The 23,681-nt window shown below is 44.8% G+C and overlaps 1 protein-coding gene and 1 pseudogene across 1 annotated transcript; both read right to left on the bottom strand.

Annotated features, from left to right (window-relative positions):
* Positions 1–7,798: 7,798 nt before the first annotated feature.
* LOC119308878 (repressed by EFG1 protein 1-like) lies at positions 7,799–9,221 on the bottom strand. The gene is made up of 2 exons (XM_037585040.1): positions 8,659–9,221; positions 7,799–8,552 (listed from the first exon to the last, which is right to left on the bottom strand). Exons 1-2 carry the CDS (start codon positions 9,219–9,221, stop codon positions 8,207–8,209), a joined length of 909 nt encoding a protein of 302 aa, XP_037440937.1. The 3' UTR covers positions 7,799–8,206.
* A 13,104-nt stretch (positions 9,222–22,325) lies between these two features.
* Positions 22,326–22,755, bottom strand: LOC119308877 (annotated as a pseudogene).
* Positions 22,756–23,681: the final 926 nt, after the last annotated feature.

The raw sequence follows: 23,681 nt of genomic DNA, 5'->3' as shown, positions 1-23,681 counted from the left end.
TCTTGTTAAATGGTTGTAGCAAATGAAGACACCGGTTGCATCAAAAAAAGTCATCGCCGTCGCTGGTCGCATCTAAGTTGTAAAAGCATCATGGCCTCGAGAATGGATGTAGCAAAAAAATTATTCGTTAGTAGCAAAGATTTGAGACGGTTGAAGCAAAAATGTCGTCCTCTCCATCGCTGGTCGCATCTAAGTCGTCAATGAATGTAGCAAAAAATTATTCGGTAGTAGCAAAAATTTGAGACGGTTGAAGCAAAAATGTCGACCTCGCCATCGCGGGTCGCATCCAAGTCGTAAATAAATGTAGCAAAAAAATATTCGGTAGTAGCAAAAAATTGAGACGGTTGAAGCAAAAATGTCGTCCTCGCCAACGCTGGTCGCATCTAAGTCGTAAAATGGATGTAGCCAAATATTATTCGGTAGTAGCTTCTTCTATCGCCGGTTGCAGCAAAAAAGAAAATGCGGCTCAGATTCATCATCATCGTTGCTCCTACGCCCCCCGTCGCCAGTAGCAGCATCCTCTCCCTTTTTTGCGGCGCTGATCGCCGGCGACAGCGTCGGGCCACCTTCGTGCAAGCACAAACTTGTCGCCGCACCTGCGACAATCCCTGCATCCGCCACCGCCTCCGTCATCTCTCCTCTCCAGGACCGGCTCGAATCAACCCCCGTCTGTGTGTGCTTCATGTAGCTGGCAGCGTGTCCATGGCAGCGTGCAGCGCCAGGATCTGGGGGTGTGAGCGGTGGGTTAGCTGGAGTACGGAAGGACGGTTTGGGTGGTAGCCAGAGGAGGAAGAAAGTCTGTAGCATGTGAGTCCTTGTGTGGGTCCTATGATGTGCGAAGCGATCGATGTTGTTGGATTCGTTTTAAACGAAGGGCCAGCGTGCGTCCGGCGGAACAGTTCGGCCGGCGCACCAGACACAAACATTACCCTTTGTTTTATCGCAGGATATTAGGCCCATACCGGCCTATGAGCTGCCAGCTATCCGAAAAGTGCAAGCAGCGGCTGAGATCCATGAAGCTCTTTAATTTTTTGAACGAAAATACTACTCCCTTTGTTTCTAAATATAAGTCTTTTAAGACATTTCAAATGGACTATCACATACGGATGTATATAGACATATTTTAGAGTGTAGATTCACTCGTTTTGCTTTGTATGTAGTCATTTGTTGAAATCTTTAGAAAGACCTATATTTAGAAACTGAGGGAGTAGTTCCACACCTCAAAGTAATATGAAAAAAATATACACATAGACATATAATTGTAGTATACACGAATAAAATTTTATGAACACTCAGGTTCATATGAACGGCAAATACATAAAATTTCTATAGCATGCAAATAATCGACATAGTTGATCAAACTTTATACATACTTTTTTTTCTTCGAATTCACTGTATACATACTTACAGAACATGCATATGTATTTGTAGAAAAAGATAACCATTTTTTGAAACTTAAATATTTTTTCATTTTTTTAGTAAAAAGGGGCTCCATGGATCCTCCTTTGCAACGCCGCACTCGCCAGGGATCACCGTTTAGGGGAGAAAGAAAAATTCCATGCTATGTGAGGGCATCTCCAATGGCATCCAAATCATATACCCATCTATTTGTTTATGGGCATGTTCGCACCTGCCCGAACTTCCCTAGTCCACCCTCCATTTCAAGAGGGAATGGGGGATATCGGACCGTCAAAAAGAAAATCAAAAATTTTCTTAAAAAATCCAAAAAAAATTGCATGGTAGAAAATTTATTGTGTGAGGTTCGCTCCAATTTTCAGACCATTTAGACATCAAATTATCAACCATGCAAATGATTTGAAAATTGGAGCGGGCCTTACACATCAAATAATCAACCATGCAAAAAATGATTTTTTTTATTTTTGTTTTGATATTTTTCTTCAGTGCGGTTGCAGATGAGTCTGGGCTCAGAAGTGAAATATCACCCTCTTCATCTCAAATCTTCATCCACGGTGACAGGTGGAACAGTAGAAAAAGAGCAAGACGTCCTCCAAGAAAGGGGACTCGACGAGCTTATTTTGGAAATTCCAGTGGTGTGGTCATCGCTTGTATCTCCATCATTATTTTTTGGGAATATGGCAAGCTGGCATATCTTTAATTTTTTTTCTTCATCATTTTTTAATCTTATTTTTTCGCTCATGTAATTATCCAAATGCGAAAAATCCTTGTTTTAGGTGTTGAAGAGAGAAGCATAGGCCCTGGGGCCTTGATTGGGGGCTGATTTGGTCAAGCCGGTCGCTGGCAGTTTGGTCGGTGGTTGGAGCCTAGCAGTCAGTGCAAGGCCCATGCCCATAATAGGCTTTGGGGTATCTGGTTACCAGGCGGGGCCCTTGGTGGTGGTAGTCGTGGTGCTCGTGGGTGAAGCTCACGGCTCGGGTGTTAGCTGGCTGCCATTTGCCGTCTGGGCGGCATGGGGGACTGGTATCCGGTGCTTCGTGGTGGTAGTGTAGCTTACGTTCTCATGACTGGTCGTACCCTGGTTCGAAGAGTGCCTGTCAGGGTGAAAATCAAAACCTTGTCTGGCTTTGGCCAGACCGGCGACGGCGATGGTGGTGGGTGTGGTCTCCTTCTTGGATGCTCCGTCGCGGTTGCTTCTTGTCCTTCATTATGCTCTGGGTGAAGACCACGATCCGTTGTATCGAGCAATGGTGGCACCCCGGCATCATGCCCTTTTTGAAGGAACCGCCTTAGAGCTCATGGTTCTTCGGTGTTCAGTTTCGTCTTTGACTCAATCACGGTTGACGACTCCGTTGATTCCATGGTGATGCTAATTGTCCAACTGACGTTCGCTTGGAGTTCTATTGGCTGGTGTTGCAGTCGTTGCTCACGAACACATTTGTATCTTGCCTGGTGTGTATTCGCGTGGTAGCGTGTTGTATGCTTCGAACTGCGTGGTGGTCGTTGCTTTATTATATATAAAGCAGGATGAATGCCTTTTCTCGGTTGACCTCCAAACTTTAGGACTATTTGATCATTAGTTGATTTTAAGACCAGAAATATAAGGAAATGTAGATATAGAGTATTTTTCAGTTTATATGAACGTATTTTTGCAGGTGTCCGTTCAATTTCATATGTTGTTTTTAGATTTTCCGCAAAAAAAAAACAGAAATCAAGTGTCATTCCATTTATTACCTTGTTAACTAAGGAAATTACATAAATTTGGACAAAATAGTGTTTGACACCATTGAAAAACAGAGAATGTATTCAAATAAGCTTGAGTGGATGAATATTACCCTCCAACCTAGAGTGAAAAGAAACACCAACACATTGGTGAGATCATGTGAACCAAACCACGCACAGACGGGACGTCGCGGTGCATGGAAGGCCAGATGGATGGACAGCTTGTTCGGTCTCATTGCAAGGCAGCGCAGTGCGTAAAAGATGCTACTCTGACGAGACCGATGGTTTTGCATGTACTCCCTCCGTCCCTCCGTCCGGAAATACTTGTCATCAAAATAAATAAAATAGGGTGTATTTAGATGTATTTTAGTTTTTTTTTGTCTATTTTGATGACAAATATTTTTGAGCGGAGGGAGTACTACTATGCGGATGCAGGCACCTGGCTCATCTGATCTGATTTGACTTGAGCCGACAGAAGAGGGATGGATTGGACTATCCTGGAGGTACATCACCGCGGTGTGTGGCCTGACCAGCTCGATCAATCGTCGACACGTATAATACCTGAGAATACAAGCCAAAATGAGTTTACACCCCTGCATGTTCATCAATGTACGCCGGTAGGCAGTACACACCTTTTGTCAATTTGAGAGAACACATGCAGAGCAGAGTAGACTAGACTTGACGACATGATCGGTCGTAAGTCCTGCAGTACACCAAACAAGTGTATCTCTGCCCAGTGGCTCCTGGCCGCTTTTGCAGTGGAGTTAAAAGATTGGACGTGACAACAATTCCTCGGGCCCGGCGCGGACGGGAACGATGCCGTGTGTCGAGCTCACAGTTTGTCCCGTCACAGCGTTTATATCTCCTGACTGTCCGACACAAGATACAAGCAGCGAGGTTGGACCCAATCGTCTTGCTCTCGCGGTAACACCACAATTTGCAACAGCACTGCACGTTGATTTATCCTTTTTTTAACACATGCCTAGCTAATTCTACTTTTATCGGCATTTGTTTTCTGAAACAAACCTTTATCGGCACTAGCTAGTTGTGCAAAAAATAAAACAAGGCATGCATGTAGATTACTCACATTGATGTAGAAGCATAACTGATGTGCATGACTCGAAGAGTTAATTAAGAGTCACACGAACACAAGAAAGCGCAGAGCACAAAAGCAAGCTTTGCAGATCCCATGTATTCCTACCAGCAGAGGCCCTGCCTGCAGCACCTGCACTAGATATGTGTACTGCTCCAGCCTCCAGCTCAGCTTTGGCTGCTCGTCTTTCCACGCTGCATGCGTCGTGTCACTTCATCGGCACAGCTACATGGCGCTACGAAAAAAGCCTACCGCAATACTACTGGCTCTTTCTCTATCAATCTCGAGGTGCTCCATCGACCGGACCGGACCTTGAGATGACACGAACTAGTGCACTACTACCTACTACACCAAGGGGCATCTAGCCCCACCATGGTTGCGGATAGATAATGACAAACTAATCTAGGAATTCAACTTTGCAAAATGAGGCCTAGATAGGATTTTATACACCACATTTGGAAGTACCAGTAGTATTAGCGGTGATGTTGTGGATATAATCCTAACAAATACTAGGAAAATACCAGGTTCTGGCCCTCTTCGGTACACGCAAACAATTATGTACCCTACTATTGTGGTGCTTTTAGGACAACTCTAATACAGGAAACCATTTCGTCAACTTATGTCTGTTTTGGTCCACGCAAACAAGAAACGAGGCCCGGTGTAGGGATCCATTTCATTTTCCCGGCCGAACGTAGGGATCCATTTCATTTTTCCGTCCGTTAGACCCATTTCTGTCCTAGATTTGGGTCAAATTTTGGTTCTATCATCCACCCACCCACCTCCCACCTATCTCTCCTCCCTTTTCTTTCTCTTCTCCACCCACGCATCCCATGACCCCACTAACTGCCGCCCACCAGAGGCCTCTCCCCCACCTCCCCTACTCGCCGCCACCGGAGGGCGCCGCCGGGTGAAGCCTGGATGGCGCGGTGGCGGCGGGGCCATTTCTCCCTCGTCCACTACTGCTCTGCGGCGTGGGACGTGGCGTGCGGGTGAGGAGCGAGGCACTTGCACAGGGCGGCTCGGCAGCGACGCGGCCATCTGTGTTGTGGGCACAACGGTGAGACGGTGCGGCGGCGGCTGCTGGAATTTCTGGTGGGACATGCTGACGCGTTGGGGAGGTGGGGCGGCTAGCTGCGGCGGCGGCTCCATCAGATCCAAGCATAGGGTGACGTGGGCTGCGGCGGCGCGGGATCACTGGTTTGGGTCGCTAGCCTCAGCCAGATCTGGGCGTGGCTATTGGCTGGATGCGTTCGTGATGTACAGTAACTGACCCATGGTCACCGGGGTGCGGATGGCGCGGTGGCGGGTGTGCCCGCCGACAACTGGGCGGATCTCGACGGGTTCTCCAGATCACGTCGGGATTCAACCCTGGTCTGGATCCTTGATACTGCAGGCAACTCCGAGGGAAACCCTAGATATCATTGGGATCGAGCACCGACAGTGCTTTTGTATCATAGTCCCTCTTGAGGGCATCGTTTTTGGAGTTTTCTTAGGTCCCAGACCTTGAAGATATCCCGGTAGTCCGTGACTTTCCGGATGTCTTTCCAGAGGAACTGCCAGGTGTTCCACCTGACAGACATGTAGAGTTTTTCATAGATTTTTATTCCAAGAACCGCTCCAATCTCCAGGAGACCTTACAAGATTTTTTTTTCAGGGAGGTCATGGAATTGAGAACTTGGAAATTAAGAATAAATGTCTTATGAGCAAATGGTTATATAGATTAGAGACTGAACCGGAAGGTATGTGGGCACATATTTTACGTAATAAGTATTTACAGTCGAATACGCTCGTCCAAGTCACCGTGAGACCAACTGACTCACCATTCTGGAAGGGACTCATGCGAACGAAAGACTTGTTTTTTTGTAGGGTAAAATTCTTGATTGGCGCCCCTAACCGTACAATACCCCACCATGTATAACATCATGCAACGTAAGGAGGATTACGTTGGCACAGTGTTTCAAACGACTCCCTTGAACATTCAGTTTAGACGTGCGTTAGTTGGTGAACGATGGACTGCCTGGATGCATTTGGTCCGGAGATTGATAGATGTTCAATTATCCGACCAACCTGATTCGACTCACTGGAAGTTAGCTAGAAATAGGGTATTTACAGTGAAATCTTTCTATATGGACTTAATAAATTCTGGCCCAATCTCGAGATCATTACATATTTGGAAGGTTAAGATTTCCCTTGTGTATTAAGATCTTTATGTGGTTCGTCCACAAGCAAGTGATCCTCACCAAAGATAACTTACTTAAGAGGTGGTGGGTAGAGTTTTTCATAGATTTTTATTCCAGGAACCGCTCCAATCTCCAGGAGACCTTACAAGATTTTTTCAGGGAGGTCATGGAATTGAGAACTTGGAAATTAAGAATAAATGTCTTATGAGCAAATGGCTATACAGATTAGAGACTGAACCGGAAGGTATGTGGGCACATATTTTACGTAATAAGTATTTACAGTCGAATACGCTCGCCCAAGTCAACGTGAGACCAACTAACTCACCATTCTGGAAGGGACTCATGCGAACGGAAGACTTGTTCTTTTGTAGGGTAAAATTCTTGATTGTCGCCCCTAACCTTACAATACCCCACCCTGTATAACATCATGCAACGTAAGGAGGATTACGTTGGCACAGTATTTCAAACGACTCCCTTGAACATTCAGTTCAGACGTGCGTTCGTTGGTGAACGATGGACTGCCTGGATGCATTTGGTCCGGAGATTGATAGATGTTCAATTATCCGACCAACCTGATTCGACTCACTGAAAGTTAGCTAGAAATAGGGTATTTACAGTGAAATATTTCTATATGGACTTGATAAATTCTGGCCCAATCTCGAGATCGTTACATATTTGGAAGGTTAAGATTTCCCTTGTGTATTAAGATCTTTATGTGGTTCGTCCACAAGCAAGTGATCCTCACCAAAGATAACTTACTTAAGAGGTGGCGGGTAGGTAATTCGTGTTGTTGTTTTTGTGATCATGATCAAAAAATACAGCACTTATTCATTGAGTGCCCACTCGCCAAGCTGGTTTGGAGAACGATCCATATAGCCTTTAACATTACTCCTTCAGTTGACATTGAATCGTTGTTTGGAACGTGGTTCGCTGGGATTGATACGATTATTGCGGCTCGTATTCGGATTGGAATATGTGCGCTCATGTGGGCCTATATGGAATTGCAGGAATGACATGATTTTTAACAGACAACATAATTGAACTTTCTTGCAGGTCATCTTCAGAGCGTCCGCATGGATCCGTACGTGGTCCTTACTCACTCCTACGGACTTCAGGGAGCCTTTGGTTACTGGGTGCAACCTGTGGGAGATGGTAGCGTGGGGTATATTCAATCAGTTCAGATGGCGGTTGCATAACAGGATCGGAGTCTAGAGAGCTTGCCCTTGGCATTGTCATACCGATTGCGATTTTTAGTATGTAATTTTCCTTTTATTCTTTTGCTCCGCTTGCGAGCTGTAATACTTATTTGTTTTTGTGGTACTCCAAGACCTTTTAATAAGATGGTTGCATGCATCGTCATGATGCAGAGGCCGGGGGCATGCCTCCATTTAAAAAAAATTAACTGACACAACTTTCAATTGCTAAAAGACAACTGCTTACATAGGAGAGTGAAGTATTCTCTCTACTTCAAAAAAGAAAGCACATTATTTCGTAAAAAGTAGACATCATAAGTTGTTCTTGGCAACGAAATACAATACCTACCCGCAAAAAAAGAAAAAAGAAATACAGTACCTGGTACTTTTTTCTACCAGCAGCTGCGCGGTCGAAGATTGCTAATTCTTGCAAGAAACATTACTGAAAAAATTACATTCTACTTGAGTTGTACTACGTACTGTTGTGTGGATGCGGGGAATGAACTAGTTAATTAATTAACCGATTAATTAATCAGATGGAATATTAATTAATTAAGAGAGAGAGAGAGAAATAATGGTGAGGATGATGAGTTAGAATTAGATTAGAATGGCTTCTCCCCGTCGTAGTTCCCCGGCGGGTAGTAGCTGCAGACCATGAGGGTGTCGCCGCTGGTGCAGGTGACGCGGCCGCAGCCGACGGCGGTGGTGTGCTTCCAGACGACGGCGGTGTAGTGGCCGCACTGCTTGCCGGCGTCGCAGGAGTTGGTGCCGTAGTGATAGTTCTGCTTCTCCTCGCTCCACTCGTCGACGGTGTGGCGCCACGTCCACGCCCGGCCCTCGCCGTACATGAGGTTCTCCCCGTACGGCCCCGTCGAGTGCTTGAGCGCGCAGTCCCCCTTGCGCTCGACCGCGTAGTGCTGCGCGTACTGGGCCACCGTCGCGTTCCACCTGCACCCACACATCCATCCAGTTCGCCGAGCTGTCATCATCGATCGTCTCCGGCGCCGGCGGCCGCCGCGAGATGCATGCATGCTTGCAAGTCAAGAGAGCTTACGTGAGAGGGGGCACATGCTCCTTGGCGCGGAATGCGTTGTGCTCCTTGAGGATGTTCTCGATGGCCTTGGGGCTCAGCCCGTCCACCGGCTCCCCGTCGTCGTCCAGCTGCTTGTTGGCGCCCCCGCCAGCGTACGATCCGCCGCTGGTACTCGGCTGCGCGGGCACAGACGGCGTCGCCGGCTTTTGCCACGTCGGCTCCGGCACCCACTTGGTCGTCTGCGTCTCCGGCACCCACTTGGTCGCCTGCGACTCCGGCTGTGGCTGCGGCTCTGTCGTCGGTTGCTGCGGGAAGTAGCCGCCGGTGAACGCCCCGGCTAGGGAGGGCTCCGGTAGGGAGAACCCCGTCTGCGAGACGTATTCCGGCTTAGCGAGCAGATTGTTGGGCACTGGCATCACCTCCGGCTGCGGGAGGAACGGCTGCTGGTTCGTGGCCAGCGGCTCCACCACCTGGCTCGCCGCGGCAGGCACGTACTCCAATTGGCCGTCGGCGCGGCCGGCGATGAGCAGGCACACCACGGCCACGGCGGCGACGACCGCCGGTACTAGTTGATCGGCGTGCATGGTCGATTAACGTAAAGTGGGCGGGATTCACTCCTTTTTTAGAATTTTTTGCATGCTGGCGCGTACGTGTTTATGTACCGAGAGAGAGATGCTAATTTCGGCAAGGATTGATGGCCACTGCTATTTTTTCGACCAATCACACTACAATGGATGTCCTAAACCATATTGACGGCAATGGACGTCCTAACTGCCAAAGGAACAAGGTAAAAAGAGCGTGCACAACACACGTCTAGTAAGCACGCAACACACGTCTTGACTAATATAAATGATAATAACCAGACAAATTTATAAACTACTCCCTTGGTTTCAAAATAGATGATCCAACTTCGTACTAAAGATAATACAAAGTTGAGTCATCTATTTTGGAACGGAGGGAGTATATTGTATGTTTTAGAGTTTCGCCATAACTTCAAATATTGTGTCAACTAAAATTGATTTCTATCCGTGGTTTTGATCGTGCATGGTATTGTGAAAATTCCACTGATCACATGAACAATAAAAGGTTTAATCATTTTATAGTGCAATGCAACTTGTGCCAAAGGACAAAGAAATGGAAAACCTTTACCATAAAAAGATAATGCAGTAAACTTGTTGAACAATCACAAAATCAAGACAACGAATGACTGAATAGGTCCCTCTCTAATTTAGGCTAGAGGCAAGGTGGAGGTAGCTCCAGTAATACTTGTTCGGCTTTAGCTGCACCCAACTTTTCTCGTTCTTCCTCCTTACCAGCTACAAATTGTACTCAACCACATCAAGGATGCATCTATGCCTCCATACTATCATCTACACCATCACCATGATAACCAGCTTCAACTCCTTACGCTCTTCTTCGTCCTTTTGTCACCGGTGAGAGCCTGTAGCTAGCCAGTCCAACCACGTCACACACCTCTCTTGGTATGCACAACCATGTCATGTCTTGGTGGGGTGCGTGCAATGCTGATCCAGGCGCGACCGGACAGGTTAGCAGAGTGTCAATGCTACATATAGAGGAATTTTACTACTAGAATATACATGTAAATTACCAAAGAATGATAGTCAAACTACCAGAACAGAAATGCAAATTATCGATTAAGAAGGATATAGGGGTGTTCAATGCACACTTTGAGGAAAAATGATTAATTATGAAATTCAAGTAGTAGTGTTCACAATGGCACATTGTTTCTGGAGTGAGGCATACAGTGTCACTGAAATTGATGTTAAGAAGGCAGTCGAAACTATTCTCCAAGCAGATGTAATTTTGCATATATATTTATTATAAATGGGATTAATTGGATAAATGCCACTCCAATTTTGATGATTCCGGAAAATGCCACTCCAAATTCTAAACTCGGAATAATGCCACTCCAATTCTCCCACTTCAGCTATCTGAGGTCATTTTTAGTCAAAAAGTGTCTTTTATATGTCCCGAATTTTTCTTCTGGGCGAAAATGCCCTTGGCCCCAACATACTCAGAACCACCGACACCGAGCCCCAGCCACCACCATCGCTACCTATTCTTCCTCCAGTTCTCTCGATCCCCTCCTCTACCCCAGCTGACCCAAACCCAACCTCCTCGTCGCGTGCTCCAGCAGCTGCCATCGCTGCCTTGCAGCCCTAGCTATCTCCGTGCTGCTTAGCGCCGCCTCCCTCCCCTTCATCCCCGCAGCTGGCAGTGCCGCTCGCCTCACACCCATGCCTCTTCCTTGCGTCGCTGGCTCCCCACAGCAGCGCCGCCGTAGCTCTTCTGGCAACCACCTCGCGCAACACCAACATGTCCTTGAGAAATGTAACTGGGTGGAGCTCCTCACCGTTTGCTTCTTGGAGTAGTAACAATGTAACTGGGCAGCGGAGAAGAAGGCGACACCTGAAGAATGCACACAAGATGATGTGTGAAATTCAGCAAAGAAATGCTGAGATTTTATGTGATGTAAATAGTAGGGAGATTGGAAACATTGTAGTTGTAGCTAGATGTAACCTGTGTTTTTGTGTGCTTCTATGTGTGCACTGCTTCTGGTGGCTGTGCAAAAGTGTAACTTCTTCTCTCTGTCTATGATGTACAGTGAATGTGGTGTTCAAGTGAATGGAGCAAAGTACGTAAACTGTGAATATAATAAGCATTGTTTGAAGATGAACAGATGCATAAAGTTAGTGTTAAATTTTGACATGACCTTAGTGAAAATACAGATAATTTGCATCAGATTACAAGTTATAATATTTTGCATAATAGTAGATGAACCAAAATAGTCTTAAAATTCGAGCTCCAGCTTGAGCTACCACACACAAACAGCTACCCCAAACACCAGTTCAAGTAACAGTTTGAGCTACCACACAAGCACACGCACACGCATGGTCCAGAACAGATTACAAGTAAGCATATTCATCCCCCAAGCCAATGAAGCAGATTTCTCTTGGTTCCTAGAGTTCCTAGAGTCTTCTTGTTGACCGGAGTGTTGTTTTTATTGGTCTTCACAGGAGTCTTCTGCCTGCAAATCCAATTTGAGCATGTGTAACAACTAAGGATAACCCTGCTGCACGGGCACAGACGGCGTCGCCCGCGGCGTCTCCCACGTCTCCGGCGAGGTTGGCGTCGCCGGCGGCTCTGGCGTGGTCGGCGTCGCGCCGGTGCGGTAGAAATCGCCCTGGTCCTGCGTGGGCGTGACCGGCTCCGGTTCCCTCGTGATTGTCTGCTCCGGCTGCGGCTCCGCCTCCGTCTGTGGCTCCGGCTCGGACGTCTGCTCCGGCTGCGGCTCCGCCTCCGTCTGTGGCTCCGGCATCAACTCCGGCTGCGGGAGGATCTGTTTGGGGTTCTGGTTCGTGGTCAGCGTCTCCACCTCCTGGCTCCCCGCGCCAGCAGGGACGTACTCGTCCTGGCCGTCCGCGCGGCCGGCGATGAGCAGGCACACCACGGCCACGGCGGCGACGACCGCCGGTACTATCTGATCGGCGCGCATGGTCGGTTAACGTGAAGTGGTTGGGATTCGCACCTTTTTTAGATTTTTTTGCAGGCTGGCGCGTACGTGTTTATGTACCGAGAGAGATGCTAATTTCAGCATGGATTGGTGGCCACTGCTATTTTCTGGACCGATAATACGCCACTGCTATTTTCTGGACCGATAATACTACACACACGTGCAATAAACAACATACTCTACGTCATCTCTCTGGACCAACCACATTACAATGAATGTCCTAAACTAGATTGAGAGCTATGGACGTCCTAACTGCCCAGAGGAACAAGGTAAAAAGAACGTGCACAACACACATGCTAATTCTCGATCCTATCTTATACACTGTTTTGGTTACCGGCCGAAATTTCAACATTTCCCATGATTACCTCGTATTTCCGTGCCCCTCGGTAAATCGCCATACCGAGCAAAAAATACCATTTTTTTGAATTTTTTAAATTTAAACACTCGATTTACTGTAAAGTATGTAGGATCTAATTAACGTCATGATAGTTGGTTCTGGCGTGTTGGTAGCAACCTAGTTCGTGTTTTGAGAGGTCTCTGGTTCGAATATTCGTTGATTCACTTATTTGAATTAAAAATTTAACTACAAAATTCACTCGAAATATTCTCGGTATTTCTCGGTAACCTTGGCAACAACATTTACCAGTCCCCCTCGGTAAAATTGCCTCATTCGGTAACCAAAACCTTGATCCTATGTACACCTAGGAGATCCATTCGCCCATATAGTGCACGTAACATGTATGTTCGGGAATTGGTTGCGAGGTGTCAATAAACAACTTTCTGCACATATTCTTGTGGGGACGGCTGCCTTATGCTGGGCATGATGGCTTCATGGAAATGATGTAGTCTTTAATAATAAAATATATTTCTTCCCCTGCGCAGTTTATTCATGCATGTACATGACGGCTCCGTACTTGGTCCATCCTGCAGAAGTCGGAGGACAGAAACCTTTTTATGATGACGTCTGCATGGCTGGAGTGTACGACCAGTGAGGTTCTCTCCCTCCATGGATGGCGGCCCTACCCTAGACTGGATTGATTTATTTTTGCTGTAAAACAATGTTTATTTTTCGGTTGTTTGAACTTGTTGGCTGTGTACATCATGTCATGCAGAGGCAAGGCATTCTTTTGATACGGCTGTATCATTTTGATAAAACAGCTTAATGAAATGTCCTTTATCAAAAAAAATTCTCTCAACTTGCAGGCTATCCATGTGAACAACCCAGCCATATCATCAAATCTTAATATGGAACCGATTGAAGATGAGCCGTCTCTCCGTTTCTCATGTGTTCGGTTACCAGTGTACAAAATCGATGAAAGACGAGATGTCTGTCCATTTCCAGCCGTAAAACACAAACCCTCCATCTTCATTGACAACTGTTGAAGAAACAATTGCTAGAATGAATCAACTGTATTTTCTTATTCATTGATCTGTATTTTCTTATTCATTGATCTGGGTTTTTATACCCTCCCAATGGGTGTATTACAAGAGGTGCCTTTTACCGAAAGGACACGGGGGAATAGTCGCGTCTGTTGCTCAAATAGCAATGGCAGGTGGTTAGATGGAAAGCAGGGATTGTCCCTAATTAATAGATGTTAAATAATTCTTAACATTCCCCCTAATAACTGTTTCTTCTTGTGATTATCATCTTGTTTAATGTCTCCTCCAAAAACCCCATGGGAGAAATATGAGGAGATATACGTAATATGACATGAAAAACTCCTTCCGAAAACCCAGCGGGAAATAAGGAGAAAATGCCATATCACCATGCTTGTATTACTATTGCCTCATTAAAAACTTCTATGAGAAACCATGTAGGAAAAAACTCATAAAGGAAAAAGAGTGCAATATCAAGGATCCCAGGATCTCGAACAGGTTATCATTCAGGAGTGCACTCCCCCCGAACCTTGCAAATATCAAAGTCATCTCATACCAATTCCACTAACTTATTTATGGAATGAAGAACTTGATAAAGACTTTGTGGATAAATCACCAAAATTATTGCATGACTTCATTTGCAAGATATTTTATCTTCCACATTTCTTCAACTCATGAGGAATAAAATACTTTTAGATCCAGTCATAAACCAATGTTGCTCTTTATAACCTGTCTGCATCTGCGTAATACAAACAACACTATCTTCATACATAATGATGGGTGGTTTCTACCAACCAATCCCACTTGATTTTTCAACAAAGTTCATCATTTTGTGAAGTCACATACACTCATGTGATGCTTCATAAAAACCAAGAATTTCAGAATGATTAGTGGATGCAGCCACTAAAGGTTGTCCCCCATTGGAGAAGACATGATCAGTCTGTGATATAGGATTATGGGGATATTATATATACATGCCTAGTATCACAATATCCAACCATGGTTATATCTTGATTATTCTCACATAATAAACCAAGATTTAGTGTCCAAAATACACTTGGAAATATTATTCACACCAACTCAATACCTTTTATTGGTGATGCATTGTATCTAGCCAATCAATTCACTGCAAATAATATACCAGGCCTGGTGCAGTTTACTAGATACATTAGTGCTCCAGTGCACCAAGATATGGAAACTCATATCCCAATATCTTTTCATCACTGCCCTTGGGTCTAAATGGATTTTAATCTCTATTAATCAAGAGATCTCACAACCATGGTTCTTTGATGGATATAACTTATCCATGTTGAACTTTCAACAATCTTTTTGATAAATGTAGACTAATGAACAAGTATTCCCGAAGGAATGTGCTCAAGTTCCAAATTCAAGCAAAGTTTGGTCTCAGACAAATCTTACACTCTGTCCTAAGATGATATGATTTTATCATGTATCTCTTGTGTAGCTCCAATGATACTCAGATCATCAACACACATATAAATTGTACAAAATCCCTCTTCAGATTTCTTGATGAACATACATGAATAATCATCAATGCTTGAGTGACCTTCTAATAAAGGAACTCACCCAGTCGGTTCTACCACATCATTGGTGACTACTTCAAGCCATAATGACTTCTAAGCTTTACGCAACACATGTTGCGGTTAAACTCGGAATCTTCGTTCCCTCGGGAACTACCATAGAGATATCTGATTAAATGACTCATACAACTATGCATACAACATCCATCAGTTGGATAAAAAAATCATTATTCACTGCCAATGGTATACAATATCGAAATGTTATTCCACTCATAGGAGAATATATTTCATCATAAATGATGACAGGTCTCAGCGTGAACCCATGTGCTACAAGCCTCGCTTCATGTCTCACCATCTCTTGGTATTTATTCCTCTCATAAACAACCCCGGGAACACATTTAGAGGAGTGGGTATTATTGATCAAGTCAACACCCCTCTTCTTGAGATCGAGCGCCTCCTCAATTGCTGCCTTTCTTTGGATCAACTAGAGCGTCCAAGAGACTGATCCATGTATGGACTTAAGTTCTAGATCCAATATAAGGTCTTTTGCAATTCTCGAGGAGAAATAAATGTCGACATAATGTAGTCTTTCTGTTATATGATTTTCTCAAATCCATATACAGAGTGAAGTTTACATCATTTCCTTTTAACTCTTCATGATTTCCCACAACAGTCGAGTCAAGATCTTCCGATGTCCCAGCATCAATATATGTGTGCACACTCGTGCTGGGTGTTGGATGTGTCCAACATCCTTTAGGTGTCCTTCAACCCTAGGTTGAATGTCAACATGAAGTTGACCTGCATTTACTATTTGAGGATGCCTCATTCCCCTCGGATGCTTCCCTGAAGCTTTGTCTTCTTGTGTCCAGATTCCTCCCCCTCATGGGTGGCCGAATGAACCTATGGGTCACATCCACTATGTCTGGCATAATCCACGCGGGAACATTTTACTTTGTGACAACTTTATACTTAGTAAATGCAACTGCCAGATTATTTGTAGTACTTTACAATTTGATAATCTTCTGAACCTCTAGTTCAGACTCATTTGTACGTGAACCTAAGAAATAGATGTCTATTCACATCACATTCTATTTTCCTGGCATTCAATGTGGTTCTTATCTCCCCCTAATGCTAGAAAAATGTCCTCATGAAAATACAACGAGTATACCGGGCCATAAACAAGTCCCCTTCTAGAGACTTCGGGTACTTTATGTTTGATAGAAAATTGTACCTCACATAGATCCCCATTTCTCTATGAGGGCCCATATTTATATGTTGTGGTGGTGAAATCGGTTCGTATCCAACGCAATCGAAATATCGCAGATGTGAAATACTTAGTGATTTCCACGTACTAACTGCAACAGGGAGACCATATAATATGCAGTTTGTCGAATTTGTATATGCAATACGTAAAACTGCAATGTCCCCAACTAGATGTTGGGAGATTAGAATCTTGTAGGAGCAATCTTTCTATCAACTTATCCTCTTGACAAGTGATTCCGCAAGACCAATCTGGGTACGTACACCAAGTACCAATATGCTCCATAGTTATGCCTCAATCTAGGCAGTAATCATCAAATGCTCAAGAACTAAATTTCGGTCTATTTGCTTGAAGCTCCGTTTCCGAAACTGTTTCGGGGGATTGTTGCTTGGTATGTAACTCTTCCATGGGTCCAATTAGTTTTTGCTTTAATGGTTTATATTTTGAATAATTAGTTACTCTTGGTGCTGATGTAGATGAGCTTGCATGTTGAATTCTTAGAGTTCTAAGTAGTTTGAATGCTTGCTATGGCCTCTATGCATCCTTAGGAGTAGTTGCTTTCATTTTTGTGAAGTTTTGTTGAGAAAATTTTGTGGACTAAAAATTTTAGAATTTTGTTCATAGGAAAAAGATGAGTATCTTTAGGAAGTTTGCTTCCAAGAAGGACTCCAAGGGAGTTATTGGGATGTCATCTGTCAGTGATCTCCATACCCAGAGAATGGTAGAGGTACGACCGTGTGAATGGCCACATAACCCGTTCATGGAAGGGGCCGAAATCCTTTAAGAGTTTGCACAATATGTTGCTAATGCCAGCCTCACCAACTTCATCATAGCTGAATGTGAACAGTATCATCTCCTCACAAATTCCTTTGTGCAAAGTTTCTATTTCTTGAGTAGGAATAATCCCCTTGAGGTGTAATTTAACTTATATGCTGGACACCATAAAATACCGCTTATTGAATTTTGTGACATATGCATGCTTTCTTCTGATGGTAGTTTAGTAGAGCCTAGGCCCATGGAGTTTGCTGGTTTTTATCATACTCTAATAGTGGGGGATGAGAGAGGGGTATCGAGTGTCACTGACACTAGTACACACTTTCCTGTTGTGCATTATTTTACTCTATTCATTACGAAGTGTTTACTTGCTAGAGAGAAGATAGGTGCACTCGGTGCTCCAGACTTTGCTGTTTTATGTAGTGCACTTTATGAAAACAACACTTATAGCTTGGGAGCTATTGTGGCACGTCGCCTCCACCTTAGCAGATCCAAGGGTAAAATACATGATGGTATTTGTGCTACTCGCTTAGCGAGTCAGTTTAACGTTCAGATATGCCAGCATGATTATCCTTTACCCAAAGTTTATTTAGATTGTCAGGATATGGCACACCACCAGTTTATTGATGGCGAGAACACTGACATTCCTATTCCTTATAACCCGGTTTTCAGTGTGGACACTCGTGATATTATTCCATTGCCTGCACCTGCTTTGTTTGATCCTATTGCCAGGGGCGGATACAGGATTATGCCTGAGGACATTGACCCATACCGGATCAACCTGGCTGCGGTGCAGGAGGAGCCTCAACAGTGGGACCCTCAGGTGCCCGCTCCCCAGCACCTCAACATAGGACCCCATGGCTTCTTCGAATGGTGATCACCAAGTTAGGCCAAAAGCCTAAGCTTGGGGGAGTACGTATTTCCACCGATATTACTTTCATATTCACACATTTCATTCCAGTTGTCGGTGTCCACACTTTTTCGTTGTATTATCCATGTTAGATTTATTTTCTCACCTTCTTCTTCTTTGTTTGAAAAACTTTGAGAAAATACAAAAATATTTACTGCTTCTTTTTTATTTTTCTTCCAAGCGTAGTTAGTTGTAGTACTAAAAAGAAAACCCAAAAAGATGTCCTTGTTCTTCTTTTGCTTGTTTGGAGCTTTTCCGTGTAAATATCTTTTCTCGTTTTTGTTTTTCCCTTTTATTTGCTCGTTCAACAAAAACTAAAAACTCCAAAAATATTTTAGTGTGTTTCTCTGAATTTCTTTTCCTTTTTATTGAGTCATACCAAGGAGAAGATCACGATGAAAATGTTGAGTGACTCTCATATGCATTATTGTTGATCTAATAAAGAGTCCATATTATCTTGTTTTCTCCTTTTGAATAAAATGTTTGCAGATTCCAGCTTAGTCCACGACACTCTTGCACTATTATTATTTTCACGTCGTTCGGTCATGCAAGTGAAAGGCAATAATAACGATATTTGATGAACTGGCTGTGGCAGAGAGAAACGGGTATGAACTCGACTTGTTCTGTTTTTGTAAATATGTTTAACCTAATATCCATGATTTGGCCTATTATGATCAAACATGTTTGCAATGACAATTAGAGATTATAGTTTCGCATGCCATGCATAAGTAGCTAGGAGTGGATAATGATTTATCTTGTATGTCAAAATTGTGTTAAAATGATTGTGATGTAGTATGATGATATGGTATCCTCCTCTAGATGTTGGAGTGGCTTGACATGGCACATGTTCATGCATGTAGTTGAATCAAAACCAACATATATAGCCTCTATGATATTTATGTTCATGGTGTTCATATCCTACTCATGCTAGTATCCAATGTTACTTATGCAAAATGCATGTTCATGACCGTTTTCGCTCTCTAGCTGGCCGCTTCTCAACCTAATTGCTAGCCTTCGCCTATACTAAGCGGGAATTCTGCTTGTGCATCAAAACCATGAAACCCAAGTTATTCTAGATGAGTCCACCATACCTACCTATATGCGGTATTACCTTGCCGTCCTAAGTAAATTTGCATGTGCCACCTCCAAAAACTTCAAAATATCCTTTTGTGTGTGCCTGGATTGTTCATAGAGTGACAGGAGGTAGTCAATATCTTTCATGCTAAGCGGGTTATTCTCATGATGAGTGTTTATTCACTTGTCCTTGCATGAGAGGGGCGGTAATAGGGATTCCCAGTCCCGAATTCAAATTGCAAATACTTAAACAAAACTCCCCCCGGACTATTGTTGGTATGGACGACACCCGTTGTTTCGGACAAGCCGTGGAGCGTGATTGTTGGTGTAGGGGGAGTAAACCTTTACTTTTATCGCTTGGGAACCGCCTCTAATGTGTTTAGCATGTAATATACTGATAACTAATGGTCGTGAAGTAAACAAGAAGGGTGCATTTCTCAAAATTTCATTTACCTCTGTTTTCAAAACTTGAGCTCTGGCACCGCTGCAAATCACTACTTCCCTCTGTGAAGGGACTATCTATTTACTTTTATGTTGTGGCATCACCTTCACAAATAAGTACCAAACCTGAGAGCATTATTTTCATCCTCATGCATTGTGTGTAACTAATGTTGGGTGCATCATGACTGGATTTTTTATATCGTGAATTACAATGTTTAGTCGCTGCTTGAACTACTATTAGGAAAAGGGCTATAGATGGGATGGCCACTAATGACGCACCCGACATGTGGTGCGCCACTACTATATAGCAGTGGCGCACCAGACACATGGTGCGCCACTAGTAACAAATTTTTTATTTTTATTTTTCTAAACATACTAATGGCGCACCAGAGCACAGTGCGCCATTACTACTTCTAACTAGTAATGGCGCACCATCCACATAGTGCGCCACTAAGACACTAATGGCGCACCAGACACATGGTGCGCCACTAGTAACAAATTTTTTATTTTTATTTTTCCAAACATACTAATGGCGCACCAGGGCACAGTGCGCCATTACTACTTCTAACTAGTAATGGCGCACCATCCGCATAGTGCGCCACTACTATTTTTTTTTTATTCTGTTTTTTGGCAAAACTATTAATGGCGCACCGGGGAATAGTGCGCCAGGTGCGCCATTAGTATATTTTTTTTGCAAAACTACTAATGGCGCACCACCAGCAGGTGCACCATTAGTAACCAGGGTTACTAATGGCGCATTTGTAGGTGGTGCGCCATTAGTAACCTGGTACCAGCTAGATATTTTGGACAGCCACACCTACCCACTCACTTTCCCCACTTCATTCTCTCCACCTCCTCCTCCAAGCTTGTCTCGGCTGCCTCCTCCTCCTCACCTCATTTGCACCATAGATTCATCCAAATTAAGTGGTTAAATTACCTTTTTTTGATAGGTAAGTAAGGGGGAAGCTATCTTTATGTTGTTCTCCCTCCAACAACGTGCACATGCACTTCTTATGGCATAGCTAGATCTATGTATGTTCGTGGTGTTGCATATGTTTGTGGTGTTGCATATATGTTTGTGTTTGCAGGTACCAATATTTGAAATGCGATAGTTGCCAATATTTTGCCGGAATGTTGATTCATTTCTGTTTCAGTGAGAATTTTGGCACTATGCATTCTTTTTGGTCCTATTTTTAGGGAAAGTCATGCCAAAATTTTTCTTGGTTCTAAAATATCGTTTTGCTCTACCCCGCAGGCGACCATGGTCCGCACGATGACCGAAGGCATCGTGAATAGGTTTTTGAGCTCCACGAAGGCCGAGATGCTTCAAAAGAACGAGACGGAGATAAGATGTCCGTGTCGAAGATGCAAGCTGAAGAGCCTTATTGCGGACCCGGATTCCGGGCAGGTGCGGGACCACCTGCTCTTGCGTGGTTTCATGGATGGCTATCAGAGGCAAGGTGATGAAGATGACTATGAAGTCGTCCATGGGGGCTGGGCAAGAAATGAGGAAGGGCAACAAGACAACCACGGCGGCTCGGGCGGGCGAGAAGACGAAGAATCTCCAGGACATGATCACGACGGTGATGCTGTACACAGTCATCATGTAGAAGATGCAGGATATGATGATGAGGAAGATGCCGGAGCAGACGAAGGGCATGATCATGAAGATGAAGATGCCGGCGGAGCAGACGACGATGGACCATCGATGGGCTGGGTGCAGGACCCTCATATTCAAGAGCTGCTTCTCAAGCAGACGGATAACGCAAGAGCTGCCACCCAAGAGAAAGCCAAGATGGATCAACTGGAGATAGACGCGGTTACTCCATTGTATGAAGGATGCAGGCCCGAGGATACCCGCCTGAAAGTAACGCTCATGGCTCTAGAGATGAAGGTAAAACACAAAATGACCGACGTATTCTTCGACGAGAACATGACATTCTGGCGCGAACGTCTTCCCAAGGGGAACAAGTGCCCGAACAGTTTTGAGGAGGCAAAGAAAATCGTGTGTCCTCTGGATTTACCGCACGTGAAATACCATGTGTGCATGAACAATTGCATCATTTATCGGGACGAGCACGCGGAGTCTACCATATGTCCGGTGTGCGGCGTCACTCGATACAAGAAGAGGAAGAAAGCTCCTTGAAAAGTGGTGTGGTACTTTCCGATCACTACAAAAAATCTATTAATACATGACGGATATAGTCTATCACAGATTAGTGTAAAACTGTCATGGGTTGCCGTACACGACGAATCTGAAATCCGTCAGGTATATCACGTCATAATTTGAAATCGTACCTTCCTTGACGGTTCTTGACCGTCATGGATCTACACCAGGCCCGCCCAAGCCCAGACCTCTGTGACAGTAAGAATCCGTCATGCATAAGATGCCACGTAGGATTTTCGATTGATCAATTCATATGAAATGTCTGCTTACGTGGATACTATTTTCCGTCACAGAAATTGTCATTGATTTGGGCACAATTTAAATTTAGCCCAGCCCATTAGCCCATTCATTTGCGCCTCATTAGCCCATTTATTTCTGCCATATTTTGACCAAGCATGTTTTTAGCATAATGTCTCACAAATCCAAATGCCGATTTTGGCCCAAGAGGAAGCATTTGCAAAGTGTCACAACATTACATAGTTGATCTAGTTTGCAGCCATCTGTATGTAAATGCAACATAGCAATTTTTAAAATCCTCTGTGAAATGATAATTACATCATAGATTGACAATATATCACACAAAAAGTTAGGAACTAGTACAATCCATTTTACATCAATATAACATATAAACTATCAAGGTTGTTATTCATGTTCTTGCCGGCGGCGAGTCCCGCGAGGCCGCAGGCAAGGCTGGAGGAGAGGTGCACGTAGCCGTCGAAGAGGAAGTAGGGCTTGGCCTTGGGGTTGATGCCGGTGGATATGATGAGGCTGTTGATCCCGAGCACCACAGCCATGACGACGGGCGCGATGGACTTCATCACCTGCTCTGGCCACATAACCCCCATCGGGCCACCCCCACCCCGCTCTTGGCCTTCTCGTACGCCGCCCCCATGCCTGCATCACAACCACTGTTAGATCGCCGATCTGGAGGAGGGGGAGGTGAGATCTGGGGGACTTATAGGAGAAGACGAGGGCCGCAGTGGCACCAAGGAAACTGAAGAAGGGGGCGGTCTCATCGCCGCTGAAGGCAGAAGCCATGACGCGAGGAGAAAAGGTCGAGTGGCGGCGGCAGCGGCTGAAGGTGGAGTGGCGGCGGCAGCGGCGGCGGCAGCTGAAGGTGGAGTGGAGCACGGTGATTAGGGTTAGGATGGTGTGGACTCTGTAGTTAAATGGGCTGGCTCGAAAATTTTCACTCCCTGCACCGGGGACTTAAAATTGGCCTTCTCGCGCGTGCTCTGTTCATTTTACTCTCCGGTTTTCTCCCATTCACTATTGCATTCGACTGACATGTAGGCCAATCAAAAAAGCACACACATCAGGAGTCACCCATGACGGTCCGAATGGTGTATAAAGAAAAAAAGTTAGGCTCGACTAGGCCCATCTGGTTAATTCATGACGGTTTTCGTGACGGTCCTGCAACGTCCATCACAATGGGGTTATTGTCTTGAGGCCCATTCACATCTTGCGGATCCATGACGGTTGCCGTGACGGTTCAGGAGAACGTCATGAGAAATCCGTCACGGATTAACATATTTCTTGTAGTGGACCACTCCTCGTCTGCAGTGGTATTTCGCGGACCCTAAGGTAGCAAAGCTCCTGTGTTGGCACGCAGATAGAGAGGAGAAGAAGCCATAAGATGACGCAAATGATCCGGAGATAAATAAAAAATACAAGATGCTGAGTCACCCTAGGGATGGGAGCCAGTGGCAAGCATTGAACTTCGAACACCCAGAATTTGGGAAGGATCCAAGGAACATCATGCTAGGCGCGAGCACTGATGGAGTTAATCCGTTTGGCAGCCAGAGAAGCACACATAGCACCTGGCCTGTGTTTGTGTGGATGTACAACCTTCCCCCTGGTTGTGCATGAAGAGGAAGTACATTCACATGAGTATGCTAATTGAAGGGCCGAAACAACCAGGGAACGACATCAATCTGTATCTGGGGCTGCTGAAAGAGGAGCTA

This window comes from Triticum dicoccoides, chromosome 5B (genome assembly GCF_002162155.2).
Source record: "Triticum dicoccoides isolate Atlit2015 ecotype Zavitan chromosome 5B, WEW_v2.0, whole genome shotgun sequence".
NCBI classification, from domain to species: domain Eukaryota; kingdom Viridiplantae; phylum Streptophyta; class Magnoliopsida; order Poales; family Poaceae; genus Triticum; species Triticum dicoccoides.
This window is presented reverse-complemented; position numbering and strand designations above follow the sequence as displayed.

Bases quoted from the DNA above. Each gene is read 5' to 3' on its own strand.
- LOC119308878 (XM_037585040.1), bottom strand. From the start codon at position 9,221: ATGCACGCCGATCAACTAGTACCGGCGGTCGTCGCCGCCGTGGCCGTG. The intron at 8,553-8,658 runs GTAAGCTCTCTT...GTGTGGGTGCAG, and splicing joins GAGCATGTGCCCCCTCTCAC to GTGGAACGCGACGGTGGCCC.